General features: G+C 42.2%; 1 protein-coding gene across 1 annotated transcript in view; it reads right to left on the minus strand.

Moving 5' to 3' along the window:
- GALNS (galactosamine (N-acetyl)-6-sulfatase) overlaps nt 1-25,218 on the minus strand; it is a gene marked incomplete at both ends in the record, with an annotated part of 45,862 nt that overhangs the window by 7,998 nt on the left and 12,646 nt on the right. The window contains 4 exons of the mRNA XM_082489247.1: nt 6,508-6,629; nt 15,240-15,342; nt 17,987-18,123; nt 24,226-24,329. Coding sequence (XP_082345373.1) covers nt 6,508-6,629; nt 15,240-15,342; nt 17,987-18,123; nt 24,226-24,329 — 466 coding nt within the window. The remainder of the gene's footprint in view (nt 1-6,507; nt 6,630-15,239; nt 15,343-17,986; nt 18,124-24,225; nt 24,330-25,218) is intronic.

Consider the following 25,218-nt stretch of genomic DNA (forward strand, 5'->3'; position numbering starts at 1 on the left):
AACACACCATCAAATAGATCAGAACCAGAGCAAATTAAAGAGCATTTTCAGCATTTTTAAAAATCTAGATCTTGATGGTTTATACCTCGTCCTGATGATTCATGTACGAGCACAGCGCAGTATGTCTATCCTGGGAGTGACAGGACCGTGTTATTATTGAGAGGAATGTAACAAAATGGGTATTATATATAGTGCGCTTCACAGAAACCTGACAGTGAGCTCTTAATAGATGCTTTCAGATTTACAGCATGCTTTTTACCAGACGCACATGAAGTTAAGGGACAAGCATAAAACTTGGCTAATGAAGGAAGTATATTTTACTTCCTTCTCCACTGGAATTATTTTAATTAAAAACATTATTTTTAATTGTTAAATACGCCCAGATTCAGGTAATTTGATTTTATCTGTTATCAGTGCTCTGAGGCTGCTCAGCACTATAGTATCCAAGTCTTGATCTTGTCCTATTATTCAGTCTTCCTCAGTTCCTCTCTTCTATTTTCAAGTTTAATTGCAATTTAAAGTCTGCGCAATACATGAGGCAGACAACAGGTTTGGGGCTCTGCTGCTGAAACACGGCAATTTGCAATTACTGGAAAGATCCACACAGCCAAAGGAAAACTAAAAAGGAATCAAATAGAAGAATGATGGGCTGCTGCCACCCCAATTCACCTCTCTGGTCCAACAGATGCAAATACCCCAATGCAGGGCATGTGGCCAGTTAGCCACATGAGTACTTGGGAGTACTGACGATGCTTCTCACCTGTGTAGATTCTCTAATGGTGTCCACAGCCTTCCTTAGAGCAAGGAGATGTGATCATGCTGATCTTCTACCTGGTGACCTATTTTCATGGAAGTTGTAACTCCCCGGCTTCCAGAATCCAGCCTTTCTGCTGGGTTTCATTGCGAGTGACCACAGCATTGAAATGGCAGAGGGGATAAAGGAAGAGTGACTACGTAAAGCCTCAGTCTCTGCATGAACAGGCGACAAATAATAATGACTATCCATCTGATCCTCCCACTAGTTGCTTCAGTGGTATTTCTGAATCGTAATTTAAGCAACACATCCTTCAGGCTGCTCTCTGAGGCTATAGCACTGCCTGGACCTGTCTCTGAAGATGTCCATTTCTAATTGCATTTTCGAAACTGGTTCATATGGCTTTTTACTTCCAATATTCCTTTTTCTGCAACATGTCTCTAGTCTAGACAGTTACTCATCAAAACACCTGCAGGCTGCGGGTCTGCCCTGATTAAGGGGCAGTTGATCAGATGGTGTGCCACAATGTAAAGCACCGATCCCAGTCTGGGCAAAGACCAGCTATCGATTGTGACGAGTTTCCATCCATTCTTAGTCCCCAGGCTAGTTAGTGACTGTCCTCCACAGATGTACTTTTCTTCATCCCTCTTCCCTCCAGAGCTGGCTCCGTACTGGCTCTCACGCCTGGCTTGCATACTTCTGACAGCCTTTCTGTGTCCAGCCCCTGCATGGGGGCTCAATGTTTCTTACCAGCATCGCTGAGGCTCTTTATCTATAGCTCTCCACAGTTTCCACAGTTCCTCAATGCCAGCTCTCCTGTAGCAGCAGCTAATTCGCCCCTGCAATGCAGCTGGTACGATTTCCTTCTTTTTCAAGAAGATGAGGAGTCAGCATCTCCCCTGGCAAGATTCTGGCTCTTTGTTATACACGTGGTTTTTTTTCCTCATTTTGCACCTTCTCTCTTTTCCTCACAGAGAGGCTTCTGCACTGGTGAGTAAGGTGAGACTGGCAACTTTTCTATCAGATCCTTTCCCCTTTAGCTTCCCTTCAGGAGCTTCTTCCCTTCTTTTCTGGCTTCATAACCAGCGCAATTACCTCTGATGATTTTCTGGATTTTCCATCTGCTCAAAATAGGCACTTGTGAGCTCTCTTGTTAATTAATGTGTTCTGAAATCATTATGTTCATCAACCAAGCCTTATCACTTCCATTTTAGCCATAATAGTAAAAATCTATTGCCCTAAGTAAAACACAGGTATTTCGACGTTCAAAATTTAGTAAACTCAGTTTTGAACAGAGGCTAATCGCTCAAAGCAGAAGTCGCTACTAACCTGGAGTATCAACAAGGCGCGAGCACGCTGTACTTACTTATTAAAGCTTTGCACCTCTGGCTCAAACTGACAGAATTTCAGAGATTTCTGTTATAAATTCTTTTTGCAGCTTTGGAGTCTGACTCAAAACAGTCTTTCCCTTCAGCCTGCTTTAGGTATTTTGTTAACTGTATTTTAAGCTGTGCCAGCTTTTGCTATATATTATTACTTGTGTTCTTCCTGACTGGCAATGAAGTATTTCAGTGAAGGCGTGTATAAACAGTAATCTGTGACTGGGGTAATAAAACTGACAATGGGTTGTGAAGATGTTACCAACGGATAATTTTACTGAATCTGTCACATACGGCCTGAATGGAGAAACAAGTTCCCTATGTGGTACTTAGCAGGCACACAATACCCCAAACATAACAGAATTTAGTAAAGAAAAAAACCTATCAGATCTTTTAGTTCTACATTCTGATAAATTTGATAACAAGGGCAACCCACTGTTCGAGTGTCTTTATACGAAGCATAAACCCCTAGTATTGCATCTAGGGAGAAAAAAAAATACTGCTTAGACTTAGAGAAGTGCTTCTGCTTTGTGTGCTGCCTAACACACAACCTTAATTTATATTTCAAAGTTGAGAGCTATAAAAAAAGATACCTCTTCTATCCGGCAACCTACACAGACCTAGTCAATCTCTTGGATTACAAAAGATACAAACAGTTCATTTCTCACTACACAAGGACCAGATAATGAGGTAACTCTTACTTATTCAAATACAGTTACATTATCATTTCTGGCAACCAAAAGAAAGATTATTTACCAGTAACCACACTTCTTTGAAATATATTGCCCATATATACCCTGGTATCGCAGGTGTTCATATTACAAGCACCTCTCCAGACGCCAATTTTGCCTCATCAGTACCTGCAGGCATGTTCATGCCCTACCTCATTCTGCAGCCATATAAATATTAAGCTTGTCCTACAGTGCCAACCTTCTCTCAATGCTAGGACCCCAGAGTCCTGCAGTTCTGAGAAGAGTCCTCCTCTTTCCAGGAGAGAGGGGGATAAGAGCTTGGTAGTGAATGTATCTGATGCTAACATTCGTTAAGCATGTCAGTCCTGAAGGTCAACTACAGGACAGGGATCTTGCTCTATCTTGTCTGTTGATGTGGTGATGTAAATATGCCATCACCTGGGCAAGCTCAGGCAGTGTGAGAACTCATAACATGTATTTGGCACTGCTATGAATCCCAGCTAACAAAATGCAAAGTCTGTGAGGCTGTTGGATTGGCAGGCTGAAGTTCCAGTCCAGTCTGAGAAACATCAGCAATTACCTTTCAAGGCGAAGGGGTAAACACAACCGTGTCTCTTGGCAGAGGCTGCGGTACAGGAGACAGTCCAGCCAAAACCAGAGGGGCAATAGCAGGAAGAAGCAGTCGCAGCCCCGTTGGGAGGGTCTGTTCCTTGAGTCAGACATGCGGAGGGATGCATGCACAGCCTTACATGAAGGGGAACGTGCAGGGTGCCATATGGCTCAGAACTGCCAGACGTGTCCTCAACATGATGACAGGACCTGCCTGTAATTGCCTGACCGGTTTTTCCACTGCATGAAAAGTGCTCCTGTGGGAGGTAAGCTTTTGCTGATATTGTTTGCAGGCAGGCTCCAGGAAATCCAGTGAACTGTGTCAGGAAGAGGAAGGACTTGTCCTGCTTCACCACAAAACCCAGAGAACTGAAAACTTTATATGCTGTCTCTAGATCTTGAAGGACTTGCATCTTCACTGACCCCTTTAGCAGCTAGTTCTCCAACAAAGACTGAAAAGGCTAATCCCCATGTTATGAGATGAACTGAAATCATAGCCCTGAAAAAAGTCTCTCAGTGTCACACAGTACCTTGTGTGCACAGTGTCATGATCCAAAGACATTTCAGATGAGACTGCCTGAGCATAAGCACCCTGCAAGTCAAGAGTGTCGCTGCAGTTGACTGAGCTGACTGACTTCTAGGATGTGCTGGCTCTGAGATCCCCTAGGATTCTAGAAGGAGCCCAAATATATAAGCAGTAAATCTCTCTGCAGGTGCATGTGATGCCTGGCCTTCACTTGCAGCAATGAAACCTCTTACTGGTGGTTTTGCACGTGACCCCACTCCAAACTAATGCGAATCAAGAGATATGACAGATTATTTTAGGGAGAAGAAAAGGCTGTACTAAAATACAGAATAAATGAAATAAAAAATGAGCAAAAGCAGGCAGAGAGAACAGGGCATCAGTGTGCCATGCTGCTCCATCACAGCAGCAGAAAAACTAATAAAATCCAGTACAGATTTAACAAAGCAAAGTGGTAAAAGTAAATTACAGAAAAGAGGGAAAGATATTAATAAATCGGGGGGGCAACGCAAATTTTTCAAAATGCTTTGGCAACATAACGATACACCAGAGGAGCCAAGCTGGTGAAAGAGTTATATGATACACCCTGTTCCCCCAGGGCTGCAGAAGGATAAACAGCAGAGCGTGGCCAACATGGATTGTGAACACACACAAACCTCGGGCTGGAAGACAAGTGATATGAGCACACCCAGCATGTACGGACAGACAGATGCACGCTTAGAGGAGAATGCTGGATTCCCTTCTGAGAAACATTAGTGTCGGGACTCCCAACAGGCTGTCTGCCAAGGGGGATAATTAAGCTAAATAAAAATACACAACAGTAACAGCTCCACAAATGAGTATAATTTAATTACCACATTCGATATAGGAGACCCACTTCCCATGAGTTTTCCATTGTGACCAGAGAGGAGACAATAGCAACAGAACATGCTGCAGAAAGGAAGATTCATTTACTGAAAAGAGGCTTTCTATTAGGGTCTGCATATTAAACAACATCACGGCTTTCCATAATCATGTCATAATCTTGCCATAAAATTCAATCAAAGCAACAGCTTGTCAGTGTCCAAAATCAATGGAACCATATGAGATATGATTGCAGATGTAACAACATTTATTTCAATGGTGGTAGTAAGGAACATCTAAATAACAGGGAAGCAGGTGTCCTGCAAACACCTCTTAGGGAAGAGCTCCTCTGCCTCAAATTCAGAGGAAACACAAACAGTAGGCACACTACGGTTCACTTAATACTACCTGTTTGATTTTTGGAAAAAGAGGTCATTTCTATCCACTCAATTTCCTAAGATAAAATAGTTGTTAGACTGAACTAGTCTTATCTGGAATCTCAACCCAGTAGCGTAGTTTCACTGAGCTGAATTTAAAATACAGAAGCTGCAGATTTGCTTTATTCATTAGTGCTGAAATGCAATAGAAAGCGAGAGCTAACATGCTGGGCTTCTGAAGAGCTTTATACACTGCGTAATGCACCTCTAGGGTGCTCGGCTGTTAAGTAGGAGAGAAGTGAAAATATTTTTCCTCCCCTTCTCTCTCTAGTGAAAACACTTACTGGACAGCACAGGCTCAGTTCTTTCGAAAGTAATGGAGCGAGTGTATCCACTCAATTATTTAAAACAGTTGAGTAATTGCAGTCCTGTCAGCTCAGAAAACATCTCTCTGTTAAAGCTGCTGCACAAAACCATTTCTGCGCAGACGGTCACAGTAGCACTAGTTTTCTCTTTATTTATTTCCACATTCTCCAAGTCGGAGCCACTGGTGAGGGTTAAGGCTGCATGCCCCCTTTTGCAGCCAGTTTTGCCGCGGGGTAAAACTCAATCAGTAGAAGGAAGGAGAGAGGGAGCTGGGGACACCTTGGGAGGTTTTTTGGAGGTGGCAGGTTTATATGTGGGCTGTTCTGGCTGATGACTACATAAATCCTTACAGAAATCTCTCAGGACATGTTGTGTGCTGTAGATAAATATTACAATAGTAGGCTTTAGGAAAATGGATTCAGAGAGCCAGGAGAGTCCAAGGATGGAACAGGATTGGGCAGAAAGTCCTCTTGCTAGAGACCCTCTGGAGAAGCTCCCTTAGCAGGGGCTAGGAGATTGGAAGGTTACTACGTTTGCCTTCCACAAATTCCAATGCACAGAGGAAAAACACCACAGAGTATGCAAAGATCACTAGATGTTTCCTCCCTAGCCCCAAAACATACACAGAATCACAGCTCTCATGCACACGCTAACCAACACCACTGCTTTATTCCACGGCTGCCCTGCACTCAGTCCTGTCCTGTCCAAAAGTGTGTTTTGCCTCCTCTGTTGGAGTGGTAGGACAGAACAAGAACGACCAGACCGAACAATGGACATGCACACCCATTTAACATGATCATTTGAAAATGAAGGTTTGTTCCTTGCTTTTTACTACTCTCACCAGTAACGTCTTTCTGGGACAGTCTTCAAGCAGACTGCAAGAAACAACTACCAAGGCGAATGAATTATATAAAGCATACACTGACAGTGCTGAGAGTTTTCACATCTTCCTTAACTGGCTCACCTTAACGGGTACTTCTCTCCAGGGTCCCTCCCCAGGTGGAAAAGCAGTGGCAGGGTAGTGTGCTCCTCCTGTGTATGTGTTGTCACTCCAGAGACATTCTGCCCAGGACAGAAATCAATGCCCTGCAGTGAAGAGGAGAGAAGTCATCAAGGGGGAAGCCCTGAGGGAGAAAAATTTTAGCTGATGCCACTTTCTTCAGCACCTTGTTCCAATATACCCACAAACCTCAGAATTATTTTAAACTGAGAGTCCACTTCAGTCTGCAAAATGGATTTTGATCTGATGGGGTAAAATAAGGTGACAATGTTGACATTGCACTAACTAAGCTGAACCAGGCCTTAACATTCTTGCCTTATAAAAAAGTAACCTCTATAAAATATTCATTAAAATGAAATGGCAAAACAAAAGAAAAAGAGGTGAAACCATTTAATCATAAAAATTTTGCACCTGGAAAGCATCTTCTCTCTTGGTTTCTATAGCTTCAAAATACAGAGAAGACTGGATCACTTGGCAGTTCTGATCAAAAAGCAACAGTCCCAGAGGAAACACCCAGCCAAACCAAGCGGCATCACCCTGAGAGGCAATGGACACCTGGCTAGTTTCCCTGAAAACTCATCTTGCCAGCACCTGACACCAGACCTGAAGGATCTGTTTCACTGAAGAACGAAAGAACGAAGCAAATCTAGTTAATTTTAAAGAAATGCATTTGATGATCTGATTCGTAGCGTCTCACCTGAGGCACTCACCTGGGAATGAGAGTGGGGCTGAAAGATCTGTATTAAGTCTGGAGACATTCCTGTCACTAACATTGAAGTCTACGGGGTCAGAAGTTGGGGTTTCCCAGTAGCGGCAGTGGATATGAAGGGCACAAGTACTGGCACTCTCCCTTTGCTAGCAGCAATGGGTTAGTGTTTGCTGGCCACCAAGGGACAGAGCTAGCCGCCTGCTCACAAGCACAGAGCGTTAAGCTCTCTGCATCTGCCCTTGCACACCTTGCCAGGCTGCGTCTCCCAAAGCCCAGCCGGTTATTAGCCAGGTGTCGAGCTCCCTAATCACCTAGAGCCTGGCCTGCAGTCTCGAGGGCTAACAGAACCCATTTAGTCCCTGGGAGTAGCAAAAAATGCAAAGCGCTAATTTCACCGAACAGCAAATAAAGCAGGGGGCCCCATAGACCAGCAAGGACTAGCACCAAATGGACTTGTTAAAGCTCGGTTTTACAATTCCAGCTAACACGCTGCGCTCCTTACAATACCTAAAAATGCCCTGAGACACGGACAGAGACATGGAGAGAAGGTAAATGGGAATATTTCAATGGAGGTGGGAAAGCAGCTGTAGCATTTGCTTATAAAACAAACAAACTGAAAAGGCTATCCACGGATGTGGGTAGGATTTGATTGGCAAACAATTTTCTAAAAATATCCAGTGTTTCTAATGGACAGCTGGTCAGTGGAGCAGTTAATATTCTGCTTTTCAATAAAGCAAGAAGTTTAGAAGCCCATGAAATCCCATTTATCTGCACAGAGGTATAGATTCCTGAATCACTGACTGGAAAAATAAGAGAGTTGCTTGATAGGTTGTAGTGGCCTACCAATAATGGACTTTAAATGGATACAAAAATGATTGACCTTTCCACCTTGTGATGCCACAGGCCTCTGAAACACACAATGAGAAATAGATTTTTATTTTTACTTTTTCAAAAGGAACAGTTAATGAAAAGGTATCAAAGCCTACATAACATCCAAATTATAATTTGGATGCAAATCAAACAAGCAATTTAATTAAGAGCCTGCTAATTGGTACAATGCTCTTCGGCTGCAAATGCTTTAGTTTGAAAGAAGATTTTAGTCTCTTGGGTATTTGTTTATACATTGCTCTGTTTACATTTTATCTTTTGTTTCTTATAAAATCCTTGTAGCTGAGACTCCAGAACACAGCCCAGCCTCTGTCCCAAAGACTCCCAGGAAAGAAAGTGCCGTGACAACTTGCCTGATGCCACTAGCCAAAAGTTATCTGTCTCTATTGTAGAAAAAATAAAATAAGTAAAAAAAAAAAAAAAAAATCAAGCATACCATTTTACGACATTGATAAGTAACTCTCTTTAAATGTGGCTGAAACCACCCTTTAAATTTCTAAGGCCTTTCAACTTTAGCTCCACAAATAAAATTTACTATTATTATTTTTATGTACTGTGTGACTGCCAATATTCAACCTACAGAGAGAGCAATAAATATTTTCTACCTGCTCATCAACAAATGAGCAAAAAATAAGAGGTAAAATTTTATCCTTACATCCCTGATCAAGGCATTCTCCTGCATCAGAGCAGGAGCAATACACTCCAGATACAACTAGAGGAGCCCGGTCTTCTGTCCCTTAACTTATCATCCACAACTGTATGTCATTTTCTTTCTTGTAAATCAAAGTATTTTCAGTTCTTGGGATGGAAAGAGAAACATCAGCTATACCACTAAGCTGAAAGTCTGGGATCCCCAAGTCTGAATTGCTTTTCTTTTCTGGAACAAAACCAGTATAAATTAAATCTGCTTGAGATGTGAGAATTCTTTAAAGACGAGACAATACACACTCTGGAGCATCTGGACAATGCCTCCGGTTGCTCGGAGAATTTGGTCATGTGGTGCTGGGAGCTGGGGCAGAGGGACATGCCAAAAAACTCCTTATCTATGTCTTGGATGGGAGAGAAAGAGCTGCCCTCCAGCTCTGCTCCCCCAAGCGGCTGCAGGACAACAGGCCTGGTGAGGAAAGGTACTCTCCTCCTGGGCACTTCTATTGGTGAGGGCTAACTTTAAATCACGTCACCATTTTGGATCATTTCTTGCTCTTCACTAAACAAAATATTTCTTTTCCTTGTAAAAGCCTGATCCGACTACATGCCCCATGGACCCCAAGAACACTGCAGGCTTTAACAATAAACGCAAATGTGCCAAATTCTCAGCTGGAACAAATGCCACATCGTTCCATGGGCAGCAGAGGAGCTCTCCCCATTTACGCTGACAAGGGACTGGCTTCAGCTCTCCGGCACTACCAAAAGGAAGGCAATTTCACCCCAAAATAAAGCTATGTTATGACGGAGAAGAGCAAAGAGGTAGCTATGCCTGCCCTACCCACCAGGATAACAAAATCCAAATCAACTACCAATTCATCTGCTGTTATTTCCTTAAGCTATTTATTTAGCAGATCATTAATAACAATATGCAGAGGATCAATAGTCAGTTAAAGCACGTGCATAATATTTTACTCTGCGCACTATCCAAGGTAATTTACATGTTTACAGGTAACAATGATCAAACAAAATAGAAAGGTCACTCCCTGTGTTTAACCAAATTCTTGGATCTTTTCTCCTCAATTATAAAAGCATGAAAGCCAAACCAGAAGATCCTATCTACAGCCCATTAGCTCTGCGCCTTCTGAGGGAGCCCATAAAAGAGCATCAGATGGCAACCAGAAATAGCTCAGCTCCTGCACCCAGTCTCTTGCACAGGCAGTGTTTTGCACCACGGCGCAGACCTATTTGCTGTAGGAGAAATTCCAGCAATCCTTTTTGTAAAAAACAAACAAACAAAAAATAAAAAAACAAACCCAACATAAAAACATTTCCTGCACATCAGGTAAACCTTTTAGTGAGCACATCTTTCTGCCCTTCTCCCCAGCAATCGTGTAACCTGGATTGTTTTTCCGTTCTTAAGATCTAGCGGCTATTGGTTGCACAGCTTATGCTTTAATTTCCAGAGCAAATGGACCACAGATGCTATGTCAATATAGACATGAGACAAATACAGCCGGTTGCCAGTTTGGGCTCTCCGCCAAGTGATGGAATCACCACTTGTGTTAACGTAAGCCCTCTGGCAATTCGTCACCCTGGCGCTATCCCAGATCCCTCCGACTTGACAAGTGGCTGCAGATTTTGATAGCGGCGCAGCAAATCTGGGGTCTGTCTCCTGGTCATGTCTCCTCATTCCGCCACACAAAACCCAGAGCAGTAAAACTGTATTAATATTGGAAGGAGAAAAGAAAAGCAGCTAATCAAAGCCAGGAACGTCGTTACTTGCTGTTTGCCACAGCATGGGTGAGCGGCCATTCCCTCTCTCCTGGCAATTCCCAGCAAAAGCCTTCCAAACCAGAGCTCTGAGTGACCAGACACCTAAAAGTGTGACTGCCAAAGCTTCAACCCTGTTGAACAAAAATTGCTTCTAATGTGTTAACTGTCTGGAAGAGACCCCAGAAGATGGGCAGATCAGCGAGCCTCCAGCAGCTCTCAAGCAGAAGCGATCAATGGCTAGCTCATATGCTCAGAGGACCACAATCAAATGTCATTATTTGTGAGGTTCTACTTGACTTCACAGCCCCCTTGCAGAAAAGGCTTTATCGATCCCTTCACGTTGAGGAGAAGGGCAATCAGACAGACTGCGGCAGGAATAACCCCTTTGGCATTTTACATTAAAACAATAGGGTCTTCTGGCAGGCACCTACACCAATCATTTAAAGGCACGGGAGCTCTCATGAAAAACCACTGAAGACTACTAACAAGATACTAAGCGAACAGCAGAAAGGTTGATGTTATCAGCCACTCTCCAATGAACCAAAGGGTGTTTTCCACGTTTTTTCTTAATTATTTTTCCCCGTTCTTACATTACTGCTCTTGGAGGGCACAAGAGCTATTCTTTGCTGGACAGTCTCTGTGGCAGGCAGAGAGAAGGAAATTTCCTTTTTCCTGCTAGCTCATACTCCTGTCTCCTCTACATAGCATTAAATTAGGCAATTCCTGAAAGAATTGCTGGCTACTCACGCAGATCCATAGAGAATACCCATTTTTTCCCCTTTCAGACCTCTCCTTCCAAACAAGGAAGATTAAATGTACCTCTCCTTCAATCCTATGGACAAAATAACTCATAACAATGCAGACTCTGAGCGTTTGTATTTTAGGAATGGGAAGCTGTGCACCCAGAGTCACGGCTCTGGGCACCAGTAGCAATAAAACAGAAATGCCAAGTCTGCATGCATTATTTGTCATGCACTTTGCAATCCAGTTCAAATTTGGTAATGAACAAGAATGACTTACAGGCTAAAGGGATGGATGAGAGCAACAAGAGCAGCATTTTATAGGAGACTTCCAGTAAAAGTCCTGTGTGCCTTATGCCATACAGGAGAGGAAGCTCCCCAGGTTTATCCTTAGAGGAGTTCTTCTGCTCCAACACACAACACATGAGGCTGTTTTTATCATTGCTGATTTTTGCTACAAGAAGAAAGGTGGTCAATGATGGTGGGAGAGCTTACGCACTGATGTCCACCAGTCCTAGAGCAATAGGGACTCAGGTCTTGTGAAGGGTGAAGATTTTTCTCTCTCTACCAAACTATTTTAAAATCTTTTACTATTTTAAAATATAAAAATATTTTTGAAGTAAAGTTTCCTTTCATCTACCTCTGTCCCATTTATCACCTCTTAAATGTCAAATACGTCAAACTATGTAAACATGAGTGACCTGTACAAAAAGAGATGGAAGCCAGGTAAACAGACCCAAATAAGCATCCTATGCAATCTACAAGAAAAACGTCCCGCAGAGCGCTTACTGTCACTTGCTTCTGTTGAGTGAGCCTTCCCTTTATGCTTTCAAGAGACTAACCATTCAAGAATCCAAGTTACCTAAGTAATTAAGGCAGCAGAAAAGACAGCATCAAGGTATCCTCTGCAGCACCGAGAAAGACTACAATAGTTCATGAGAGGAGTCAGACTAGAGAAAAATTGCTTGGGGTTAAAAAGAAAAAAAAAAAAAAAACAACCAAAAAATAGGAAGAACAGAACAGCACACTTCATCTTTGTGAAAGACGACAAATTTTAATCCCAGGCCATAAGGCAGAGGATGCAGACCAGTAATGGCATGTTAATGTCACGGGAGTCTAAGACAACTGTAAACCTGTGTACCGCTTGCATGGGATCTTTCCAGTGTAAATATTCTAGCTCCCATATGGAGAGAAGCATTCATATCCCTGTTATGCTTTCCTAGACTTTGCTTTCTATAAGCTGCTTCTCTCTGGTACATTTTTATTTGTATATACATACTTTATTACTTAACTAACTCATACCGCATTCAAAGGCATAGCTTTCCAGGTTAGAGGCCAAAATTGCACACATTCTTTCTAGTTAATCCTGAAAGACCTGGTAGTCCTAAACAGACCCAGGATATGCACCAATTTCACATTTTCCAACATCAACACAAACATGTGGTTCTGGCTGCTTTAACAGTATATAATCTCATCTGAAAGTCAAACAAAAATGCTCAAAGTGTGGATTAAAAACAGTGCAAGTTTTCTGTATCAATGATTTCCCACACTGCCAATTAACAAGGGGATTTTGAAAATGAAAAGAAGTTTGGCTAAAACATGCCATGTATCTGTCACAATAATGAGATACTCAACTACCCATAAAACAGACCTCGTAAAAATTTGCAGACAGCTGTTTTGACACATTTAGCCAACTTCAGACCTCTTTCAAACGGATAGCATGCCAACCAGATATGTCTGTTTATTCCAGGTCTGAGTTTGGACCTTCAGACAGAAAGAGTTTCACATTTGAGAGTTTAATAAATCATCACATTGGATTCACAATAAGGTAAGGACCCACGCAAAAGATCATACAATTGACAAAGCCTCATTAGCTGAAGTTCTACTGGGATGGCAAATCAAACTTATTGAACAGCAAACCTGTCAACAGTCAGAATTCCTAATGCCACACACGTGCATGTATTTAAATACGATTTTCAAATGAAATTAGCAAACCAGCTGGCCTTTTTGATTCTGGCAGCAAAAATGTAGTCCAATATCAATACAGCTGAGAATACCAGTCACTGAAAGAGGCAACTGTATTGTAAGGTGAGATTACAAAACTCCTAAAACGGGACTCAAAACTGTGGAACTGTTCTGCATTCTGATTTATTTCTATTTTTAAACTTGCAAGGCTTGTAATTAATGGCTCGAGGACATGAGGAGAATTGGAACAAATTTCAGCCTCAGCTTCCTCTGCATGTTGTTAATGGCTAGTCTGTCCACTAATGTGCTCCAATTTTACCCACATCAACCACATGTGATACAAGCTGCAGGAAAGCAAGTGAATTTTTAATCATCTCTCTGATGTACAGTATAATTGCTGACTTTTATCAGACAGTAGTTAAACAAAGACTTAGAAATAAATAAATATTCCTTAATTGCACAACTGCCATTGCTCACAGTAGGAGAGCCTCAGAAATGAGTAACTGGTCCCCATTATCATGGCTACACACATACTCAGACATGTACAAATAAGTTTAGATCAATGTTGACGCTTATTTCCCAACTAGGTATGTAAGTGTGCGTGTGTGCTTATATTACAATGGTGAGCAATTACTCATGTGTGACATTATCTTCCACGCACATGGGAAATGCATGCCTCTGAGCCCACACGTGTACCCATACGCACGCACATACAAGCTCCTCGCGTCTCTCGCACAGGGAAAATCCTCCACACTGTGCCACGTGTAATATATGGGTTTTACTTGCATACTACCTAGACAAACACATTATCTCATTTTAGCTGTGTAGAATTAGGATTGAGACAGAGCGCGCAATGCATTTCTGGTGCCAACTTTCCTTTCCTTCTTACTCTGTAAAACAGAAGCTTTGACTCCTGGAGCATTACAGTCTTTAAAAGAGAAACACACATATTTACAGCCCTGAATGTAAATTACTCCCTTGGAGCTGAGCTTCCTTTTACCCCCAGGACATCCCAGTGAAAGAAACCCTGCACTTTTACATCCACAAATGTCACCAGCACTTATTTCTGCACCTGTGTTGCCTTGAGGACCCACCATAAGTTAAAAAAAAAAGACATAAAAAAAATAAAACATACCAACAGTCCCTCCCCAATACCAGCCTGCTGTCAAAATTGCTGAGAGCTGTGCCATAACGCATTTAGTTCGTGTCTAAAGGTATAATCAGCAAGGCACATGTGTGAACCTGCCATTCAAGAAATGCCCCAGAGTTTAGTACCCAAGTCTGAGGCAAGAAAGATACAAAAGAAGAAAAATAATAGTGCTTAACATCCCATTGTGAGAAGATCAGCCAGGAAATGACAAAAGCTGTGCCTATTTGGCAAATAAAATGTAAAACATCTTATAGAGTGATATGAGCTCGCACAAGTGCTGATAATAGATTAAACACATGTACTCTACTGTTTTCAACAACTGCTGTTCTTTCCACTGTGTGGTTCCTACGGCTTTCCTTTTCCCTTTAAAGAAAAAAAAAACAACAACAACAAAACAACACCCCCACCCCTACTCCATTTAAATACTTCAGGGCACCAGTTTTTTTATACTAGATAGTGTGACATACATGAACAATTCGGCATCGGAATCCAAACTTTGTAAGGGTACACATGAAAACTCAGAATCCAGCAGGGAAAGAAGCTTAATATTAAAGGGCATTAAGTACTGATTAAAGGGAGCACCCCTCAGAACAACTCAGACTTTGCTCATTTTCCTCTGCTTGTCTCCGACTTCTAGTAGTGGGGTGCTGTGACACCAGTCCCATTAGATTTTGCAGCAGACGTGGTAGCTCTTAAAAGGCTGTGAATAAAAGGCTGGCTTGTAAGTGCACAGTGACTTTCCTAAATTTAAAACTCTGCGTTAAAGGATTATTTTTCCCCAGGGGGATGAATGATACCAGGGTGCAGGTTGGTGTCCTGTTACCTTGCTGTACTCCTCCCAGGAATTGCTCCAGGTCCAGTAGTGAGCCTTGTAAAGCCCGACCCTCACCGCCATCATCTCGTTGCCACGATAATAGAATATGGGCCTGAGAAGGAGAGCAAAGCTGCATGAGAAATGCCAACGCGCCAGGCCCGGGCAGCCACCGCCGCAGCAGCCTCACTGATAAGGGAGACAAACACTTCAATGGAGTCTGACTTCCGATTCGGCTATCAGTCAGAAACAGGCTGCCTCCTAATAGTCTCCACTGCAAGGTTTTCAATTAACATTTTTTAAAGTGTTCATCAAGTTGAGAGCTCACACGGCGCAAAAATGAAACATTATACAGCTTGGCTGCCAGTGATTGTTAATCCTTGAACTATCAGACCCTGTTATTTCCTATAGAGCGTGCCGATTTAAACACCAAATGTCTCAGAAGTGGTGTGTGTGTGTGCGCGAGAGAGAAATGGGGATTCACAGGCTATGTGATGCTTAGCCTCTTCGTTACGGCACCACCAAGCTATGTGCCGTCAGTGTCACGCGGACAGGGTGGCTGGGGAAGACACCAGATGCTGGCCTGTTCTGGATGCCATCTCAGAAAAACTCCATATGGAAAAACCTGGCAGCCAGACATGCTTTATTTTTAACTTCTGTTGACTTTTTTTTCCCCAAAAAACTCCCTTTGTATCATCTAAACATACCACTGAAAACTGCTTTTTCCCCAGAGGTTTTCCTAATTAAAAATACATTTGAGAAATACACTTTACTCAGAGTATTGGTCTGCACCTGTGTACATGCTGGGCATCCCAGCAATGTTCCTGTCGGTTTCCCCAATAACGTGCTCTTGTTTTTTGAGGGAACAGTACAAAATTTTACAGAGATGGACTATCTGCAGGAGAGAGGTTTGATTTGTTGGTGCAGCTCATCACACAAGGACATCAGACTTAGTCAGCTCTTCTCTCCAGTTGTTTCAGGCTGCTGACAAGGCGAGATCGTGAAGCTATTTTTCGCTATGGGTAGGGTACGTACATCTTTGTCTTTCATTCAGAGATGCCACTTGGCAAAACCTACTAATTCTGATGATGCCACCTTGAAAAACAGTCCCTAAATACAAGATAAGATTAAAATCTCCGCATCTGAACGTCAGGAGTGGCCTTAGATCTCTTCTATTTTAAAATTGTAGCCTCCCCTGCAGGTTCATTGCACGAACAATGAGCTTCTCTCCTTTGTCACCAGCAACTGCCTGTGAACAAAGGGGAAACTTGCTGCCAGCAGTGCCTACTCCTGCATCCTTAACGCACCTGGTGAAATAAAGGCAGCTTGAGAGACCTGCCAAAACACAGAACCTGATCTAAACCAGTCCGATTAACAAAATAAAAAGCCCAAACATACCACAAAATATGTCAGTCTCCTTTTTCCTCGTCATAAGATTCACTATTTGACAAGCTATTACGTGCCCCTTTGATTGAAGGTGTGGGGGTCAGGTTTTGTTTTTTTTTGTTGGTTTTTTTTTTTTTTTTAATATATTTTCCATCTTTGAAAGAAGATTACAGCTTGTACTCAAAATTCTGCTAGTACCGATTTCTTTTTCCCCTATTCACCCTTTCCTTTTTAAGCTTAAAAGAACACAACTACTGCATCACCTGGAAAGTTTTGAGGGGCTGTGGGAACTGTGACCTGGTCAGGTCGGGGGTGGGGGTGGAGGGGTAGGAAGAGAAGAACAAAAAAGAACACTAAGGAAAAAAAAAAAAAAAAAAAAAGAAAAAGCCTTGAATGACTGCTGTTGTAACACAAACAGCACCAGTTCCAAGGGGTTGGTGGCTGCAATGAAATTCTCTTTTAAAATAACAAAGAAGCTTTACAAACTTTCAAAAGTAAAGATGGAATAAGCTGAGTCTGAGGAACATGCAACAGCACATGTCAGCCACTGGCTGAGCTCTCAGGTAATACTGTATGCAATGCTTTTGCTTAACAGGCACAAAAGCAATTTTACAGAACAAAGACTTACATCCAACACAGAAATCAAATATGTTTTCCATGCGTATGTTTCCTTCCTACCTCACAGATAAAGAATATGTTTGTATTCAGATTTCCTGGTCTGCGAAATTCGTCATCGAAATCACAACTACAAGACCTTTCTTGACCTCTGACCCTTCCAACCAGACAGCTAAGGGTATTTGCTGTCAAATCTTAGTGCTGGTACCCAACAGCTGGCAGCACTCCTCCATGCCCGTAGAGATCCCAGGTCTTTAATCCACACCTATTCTCGCAACAGCATCCACAGAAACAGACCTTGGGAAGACGTGGGCTTCCAGATTATCCGCAGCTGCCCAGCCTTCACCCCCCAACCTTTCTCAAGCAGGGGCTATAAAGACCCAGCATACTCTTGGATGTTTTTCCAGTAATAATTAATGTATTCTCCTCTACCCAGGCTACAGTGCTCCGGCTTTTATCCCCCCTATTGCCATATGTTGCTCCAGGGATCCCTGCTAACCCCCTGACATTTTCACCTGTCCCCAGACTCCATGGTATGGCAACATGCCACACATCAGGAAACCCCACCTCCGCTTGCTCCACCAGAGAATTAGCACATAGCATAAAGCTCTGGTGCTACCCCACCTCACTGAGCAGGAGCAAAGATGCATCAATTCAGTTTATAAAATATTTCTGTAAACTTGATTTAAAAAAGAATCCCAAGTTTGGTATCACTTCACTTTGGAGGCAAGAGTCGGAGCTCTGGGCTCATAACTAACCTGTCAATTAGCTTGCCCTGCAAGATGGCAGGTAAAAGGTCAATGCCGTCAATCTGTCGGTCACTGGGAGGCTGCAGTCCCGCCAGGGAGAGGCTGGTGGTGAAAAGATCCATCACGTTGCCCAGCTGATGACTGACCTGAAAAATCAACAGCAACGCATTTGCAAAAAGACCTTCAGTAAAAACCAAAATGAACCAGGTTGGCTTCCACAAAAGCAGAAGTATTGCTTCCTGAACCTCCTTCTCTGCTCAGCATCTTTTGAGAATATCTCCCTTTACGGTGCTGCAGTCACTAGCAAACTTCCTATTAAAATAATAAAGATGAACCAAAATGCAAATGCTCCCTGGTAGTGGAGAATTATGGGGCATTTTTTAATTTTCCTCTCTTCTCACTTCTCTCAATGCATCTACTTTACAGGAGCATGTTTTCACAGAGTTCAACTTCATTTAGCAAATTCCAAGTCAGTTGTACATTGAAAAATCAGCACTGAAAAAAAAAAAAAGTCCTTGATTTGTTCCCTCTCCAGGTCATCTCTGTAGTCCGGAATACCCTAAAAGAGCTCCCAGAAAGCACAAGCATAGATGGATAACAACAAAAAGAGCCCAATGACTTCATCTGCAAACCATTTCCAACAACTTAAGAACTGTAAAGTTGTGGTATTTTTAGTATATATTTTAATAAGGGAGAAAAACATCTGGTTTTGGCTCCAATAGAGATGTGCAAGCTTCCCCCCCCCCCCGCTTGCTTTTCTGTAACTTCCTTAATTGGAAGCCGTACTTATCTCTCTGGTCTTAATTATTTATATTTTAAAAATCCAAAAAGTCTGTTCTGACCGATTCTTTCTGAATCTTTGCTCCCATCCTCCTTGTGGTATGTTACAGTTATCTGCTGTAGGATATTTAATTAGCCAGTGACACACTAAATTGAAGTAGATACGTTCAAATCAAGAGCAAGACTGTTTTTCACCAGGATGCACCAGCACAAGATGCGACATGAAAAGAGCCTTTTCAGCCATACCACTTTCTCAGAGACAAGAAGCCGTCTGATACAAGCCCACATCTGTAAGTACACAAGCACTTTCTGACTGAAATCCAAGTCTAGCAGCAGCCTTGCAATTGTCAGTGTGAACATTATGATGCTGGGACTATCAAAGACTTTTTATCTCCGAATCCTCTTTCTACTCACAAACAGACCCCCAGTCTGTAAGCTGACACTAATTATTTAAATATGACAACAAATGATTACATGATAAATGAATTTTTGTGAGATGCTGGCTGTAGAAAAAAAAAACTGAAAGGAAAATGCTATTTTTGCTGGGATAGTAAGCCTTTTGTTAAGACACTGGGCTGAAAAAAGTGAACACAAAGGAAGAATTAACAAGTTGTTTTTTTTTTTTGAAAAGAAACTGGAGAAATCAACATGCAGGGGACTGATTACAAGTTTAATGTTACAATATCACATTACTTGATTACAGTAATTTCAAATTTTAATGGCTTTTATTCATCAAAAGGTGTTGGCAGGAACACATAATATTAAAGCTGCATACAAGAATACTTCCACAACCCTTAAGAAGAGATCAAAGTGCAAAGCTCTAGGCACAAGAGAAAGCCTGACCATGGAAACCCTTGCCCAGGAAAGCAGTTGGATCAGTTGACCAAGATCAATAGATCTGGCAGAAGGTTTCGGGCATTTGAGGTTAAGCCTTGATCACGGACTTGGTGGCAGCAGGCAGCCTCAAAGAGGTTGTGCTCAACCTGTCCTTGTAGGCAGTGACAAATAGAGATGAGCTCACAAATCCCTCACAAAAAGCAGATGTATATAAGAAGTTCCCTTTCTGCATAGAGACAAGGATGGGGATCTTCTGATACACAGCTGTGGAGCAGGAAACAGAACTAAGCCCTCCAATGGGGTAACCCTGCTTCTGGCTCTCCCCAGGGCTGTTTGGCAAACACAGAACCAAAGCTGGCTGTGTCATCCATGGGATTAGCTGTGGCAGACAGTGCTGCACGCTCCTTGGACCGTCACCTTGCACAGGCTCTTCTCTGGTCTCAGACGTGCACTCAAAAAGGACTGACGTTAAAAAAAAAAAACAGTATACACGTTCAAAAAAAAAAAAAAAGACCAACCAACCCCAAACCAAACCACCAGCTCACACCTTACAGAGCTGGGCAGCCTCATGAGCCACTGGTGTTGGGAACGCTGCACTCCCTCTGAAGTCAAAGGGGATTACAAGTGCTCAGCATCTCAGCAAAGATGCTCAGTCCCTTGTAGGCTCATCTGCTGGCTAATTTACCCCAAGCGTGCCTTCTGAGAGTGGCGGGGTCAGCAGAACACCATATGCAGACCTCAGAGTCTAATAAAGGGGAGATCTGGCACACGCCTGCTCCCTGACAACTGCCATGTCAGGAGCAGGCGGGCAAACTGGTATCTGAGACTTTTTCTAATTAGGTCTCTCACAATTTATAAGGCAAATCCATAAGTCACCTTTTTTGTTGTTGCTCCATTCCCTCACCTCAATCTTTTGGTAACAGGCAGCAAGACGCAATCGCTGACCTGAGACTCGTGCCTCTAATATCACCCAATTTATACATTGCGTTGTGACAATCCTGTGGGGCCACCATGGTCTTCTTGTACTGGCCCTTATTAACCATAACCAGATGTAGATGACTCTCTTTAATCATCCAATTACGTTTCTGGTCTCAGACAACATTTTTCCATGAAGCAGAGAAAACTTCTTAAGGAAATTAAATGCCCATGCCACAGCCACTTGGATTTATCTGTGCTCTGCAGCACCACATTGAAGAAGGGAAAAAAAAAAAAAGGTTAATATTTATATAAAACTTTGAAGTATTTTCAGAGAAAATAAAAAAATTACCATTTTCTCCTGTCAACAGTGCTCTTTCATTCTAGTTGCCTTTTCCATTTTTTTTTTTTTTTTAAAGAAAAGAAAAAGAAAAATCCAGAGAGGGCAACAGCCCAGAGAAAATAAATAATATATAAAAAAGAGTGAGATCAGATACTGCTCGTATCAGTGAGAAACAGCCGGTATTACGCACGTAAGAACGGATTTTTCCCCCCTCCTTCCCCCCCTTCTTTTTAATAAACTCTCAGTATACACATAACGTCTTTAAGAAAATGAAATCCTTTTGCTGTGGGCCACGTCGCTAGAAGAAATAGTCACCACTGCTGTTATCAGTGCTTTCAAGCTTTAACTCTGAATCAAAGGCGACAATTAATAAAGTCGCCCCCGCCAGGAATGGAAAGGAGGAAAGCTAAATATTTGAAACTGGGTGAACAAATGTCAGGGTGTTTTTAAATAAAATCCTTTTACAGTTATCACAGCAAGCAGACCTGATATCCCTGTCTAATTCAATTTCAATTTGCGCCCCATGGGAGATAGCGAAGAAAAGGTTGCAATGCTGTCTTTGGGTTGATATGTTCTTTTCTCCTTCAGGAAGCAGGCACGAGAGAGGAAGGGGAGGAGGGTGAGGGAAGAGAGGAGGAGGATTCAAATACCAACAGAATATGATTTTTTTTTTTTCCAGCTGGATCCTTCCAGAAGGCAGATGTGATGTGGGGAATGTTGAAACGCTGATTTGTTGTGAATTCACCTGGAAAAAATAGCTGAGGAGGAAACTGCAGAAAGGCTGTTTGTATGTGAATAAATATTCCTGATGGGGGACCAGAATTAACCGAATGTTGATGCCAAGAGCAACACACACTCCTGAAGCATCCCTCTCCCCCAAAAAACTGCAAATCAGCCAACTGCACCAATTGTCCTAACCTCTATCAATATTCTATCAAGTGTTCACAATCCTGTCACCTAACTTTTGTTTAAATAAAAAGGTACTCCTTTGTTTCAGCAAACAAATGTACCCTTTAATAGAAACAAAAACCCCCACCCTATATATCAATAAGACTATTAATAAACTGCCAGATCCCATCAGCAGAATGAGCCTTCCACCCAAGAACTGGATTTCACTGGCCAGAGACACAAGTCCTCTTTTTCTGGCTGCAGTTGTGCCAATTGAAATAGTCGTTGACCCTTCGCCAGCTCCCCAATATGTCCACGGCTGGGAAGGAACAACCGTCGCACCGAGAGCAACCCCAGCACAGGAAGGAAGAGTTGACCCTTCAGCTTTGTGCTTGGTACTCCTAAGAAGCTCTTTGCTCCCACCCTGGTTCAGGGCTCCCAAGCCTTTCATCCTTTTGAAAAGAAAGAGCAATGAAAGACTTTGAAGCGGTTTCCCCACATTTTACAGATTCTTGGATTACACAGGACTTAGACTGACTAGTTTAAACTTGCAATCAAGAAGATGTTGAAGCTACAGATTCCGCAAGATACAGAAAAGAAGCCAAAAATGTACTAGCAAACACGTGTCTCTTCACTTACTATGTCAGTGAAAGAAGCAATTATGAAGCAATAACTACAGGTGTCCTACAGGCCAACATAGTGTGAGCTACATTACACAGAAGCAATGCCAAACCTCTCACCTGCGGTCAGTGCTGCTGTGGGTACCAGTGCTGGAGCCTCGATGGCAAGAATGCAAGCAGAAAAGACATATAAGTAGCTATCACATGTTTACTCATCAGTAGCATCCCGTGGGGGTCTAACTCAGAGCAAAGCAGCACATCCTGGGGACAGAGTTCAGAACAGGCTTCTCAATGTACCTGAGTAGAGTTCCAAGAGAACATCTGGGAGCGCAACACCTGCATGTGCAGACATTTGGCAGGCAGCATTGTGAACTGGAGCCCAGGGTAGGAAGGATTTAAAGTTAAGCACGTGCTTAAGTGCCAAGGATGATAGCAGCAGTGGTGTAGAAGGGGATTTTCAGGCGCATACCTGCCTCATAAGCCTTCAGCACACTCTACAACTTGCTGAGCATGCATGGGCTCATGACAGTACAGCATCGGTCAGTCCACCCGCCTATGCAAACACATTAATTCTGCACAGAAATGTCTGTTCATAGGAATTCGAACAGCAGCTTCAACTGTGGCCTCAAACAGGAAACCATGCATCACACCAAGCTACCAAGAACGTTTTGCACCACATAAAGCTTCACTGCTGCACTACATGCAAAAAACTACCTGCGAGAGGGGTACCAGCCACCTAGAAAAGAAGCAAGCACAATGATTTCTCTACTCATGTTCTTAATTATCCTCAGAGTTACTACAATGGAAAGAATTTTTAAATTTGGTATTTACTTGTCCCCATTTATAATGCATGTTTACTTTTAGCACATTATTCAGTTCGGACATGGAAAACAAAACAGTCAGCTTCAGTTTCATGTTCTCATATGCTAGCCCAAGGCTGTTTAACTTGGCTTGTAAAGGCTTTATGGAAATGTTTAAATTTAAACAAAAAGACTGTTTTCATTTCAAATTAAAAAAATAATAAAACACCCCTAGTAGGTTCTGTGAACTCTTTAAAAATGATGAAACCAAACTATCCCCCTGCCCTCAGCTGCAGATCTAAGCTATCTGATGGCTTCCTCCTAAATGTAAATGATAAATTATCATTATCCTGACTCAATTAAACCACTGAAAAGGAATGTAACTTAGAAAAATGTTTTATTTATGAATAGTTTGCAGTCTTAAGAACAGTGCCCAGTTAATGAAGTATTACTTTCTTCAGGGATGAGAGATGCTCACAAAGGGGAGGGAAGCTGTATTATTTACCGTGAACCCTGCCTGCAGAAGAATTGATTGCATCTTTCTTTAATGAGAACTGGGACAAGAGAGGCTGGTAATGCCACTGAAGGATTATTTTGAAGTGATCATATCTGAATTTCTGTACAGGCAGGAAAGAGCAATAGTCTGGTATCTAGACCTCCCCTAGTGGAACTTTTATCAAACATGAAATCAAGAGCCGTGAGGGTCAAATCACTTAATACTTTCAGGACACAGATAGTGTGTTTGGGCAACACACTCCTGCTCTGGACTTGGGACACACATTAGCGACATGTCTTTACACTCCAATTTGTTCAACACGTAACCCACTAAAATACTGTGGTCCAAAAGTCTAAAGGGTTTAAATAGAGCAGGAAGACAAAAAGACAGGACTGCTTGGTGCTCACAGAAGTGTTGATCACAGACACTGCAGATGCAAATTTGCAATAATGAACAGGAATGGCATCGTTCTCTAGGGGCAGCATTCAGCTCACTGAACCCAGCAAGAACCATTCCACTCACTCCAGTCCACTTAAGACCAATCAGAATTTTTAAAAGCAGATACTCACCCCTCCTGCAGGTATATGTCCGGGCCACCAAGCAATAGCTGGCTCTCTCATGCCACCTTCAAAGGTGGTTTGTTTGCCGCACAGAAAACGACCATTGCTTCCTCCTAGAGAGAGAAAAAAGTCATAAACCCCAAAATGTTGCCAATATGACATTTCAAAGAGACTGTCAATTAGGAAGTTTTTAGGCTAGTTTTAAATGAATTTTCATTTCTGCATGAATGCTTCTTCAAACAACATGTCCAGAGCTGTTTTGGGTTTTGTTGCTGCTGTTGTTGGTTTGTTTGTTTGTTGTGGTGGTGTGGTTTTTTTTTTTTTTTAAATAACCCTTTATGGTGAAATTTTAAGAGTGTCTTTTGTGGCCAGGGAGGAAGTGACAGTTTAAACACAACTTGCTATCAACCAACCAAACAAAAAAAAAAACCCCAAACCTACAAACAAACAGAAAATACTTTGCTGTCATTTTCCTTCCCTTTAAGGATGCTAACTGCTGTTTGTAACTAAAGGAAATCTGACACTTTCAGGCAGAAATAGTATTATTTTCATAATCCATTTGAAGTACCAGAGCAGTATTAGATGCAGACATGAGAATGAGAAAAATAATCATGCATTCCCTGAATGTTCACTCTCAGAGATACCAAGTGCGTTGCAGGAACGTCTGGGTTTTTAACCCAGCCTTATAGCTAAGCTTGCTGAGGAACAAACAGGGAGGTCCTGTGACAGATTCCAGGTCACACAAAGTCAAACACAGTGGCTCAGCTGAAATCAGAACTCAGGATACTCCCAGTCTGTGGTCCAATAACCACGAGACAGCCTGCCTCCAAACAGACGAGAGTGGGTTATAAAATCAATTTGCAATGACTCTGTTCGAGAGAAACAATCATTTAAACAAAAGAAAACTTGCAAAGTAACAAAAATATTTTTTCTTCTTGCTATTTTTCATGAGAGCTAAAGAAGGAGGGCTTCTTGAACTCTCTGTAATTACTCAGAAAGCTC

The sequence above is a fragment of the Vanellus vanellus genome (genome assembly GCF_965231255.1).
Source record: "Vanellus vanellus genome assembly, chromosome: 12".
Classification (NCBI taxonomy): domain Eukaryota; kingdom Metazoa; phylum Chordata; class Aves; order Charadriiformes; family Charadriidae; genus Vanellus; species Vanellus vanellus.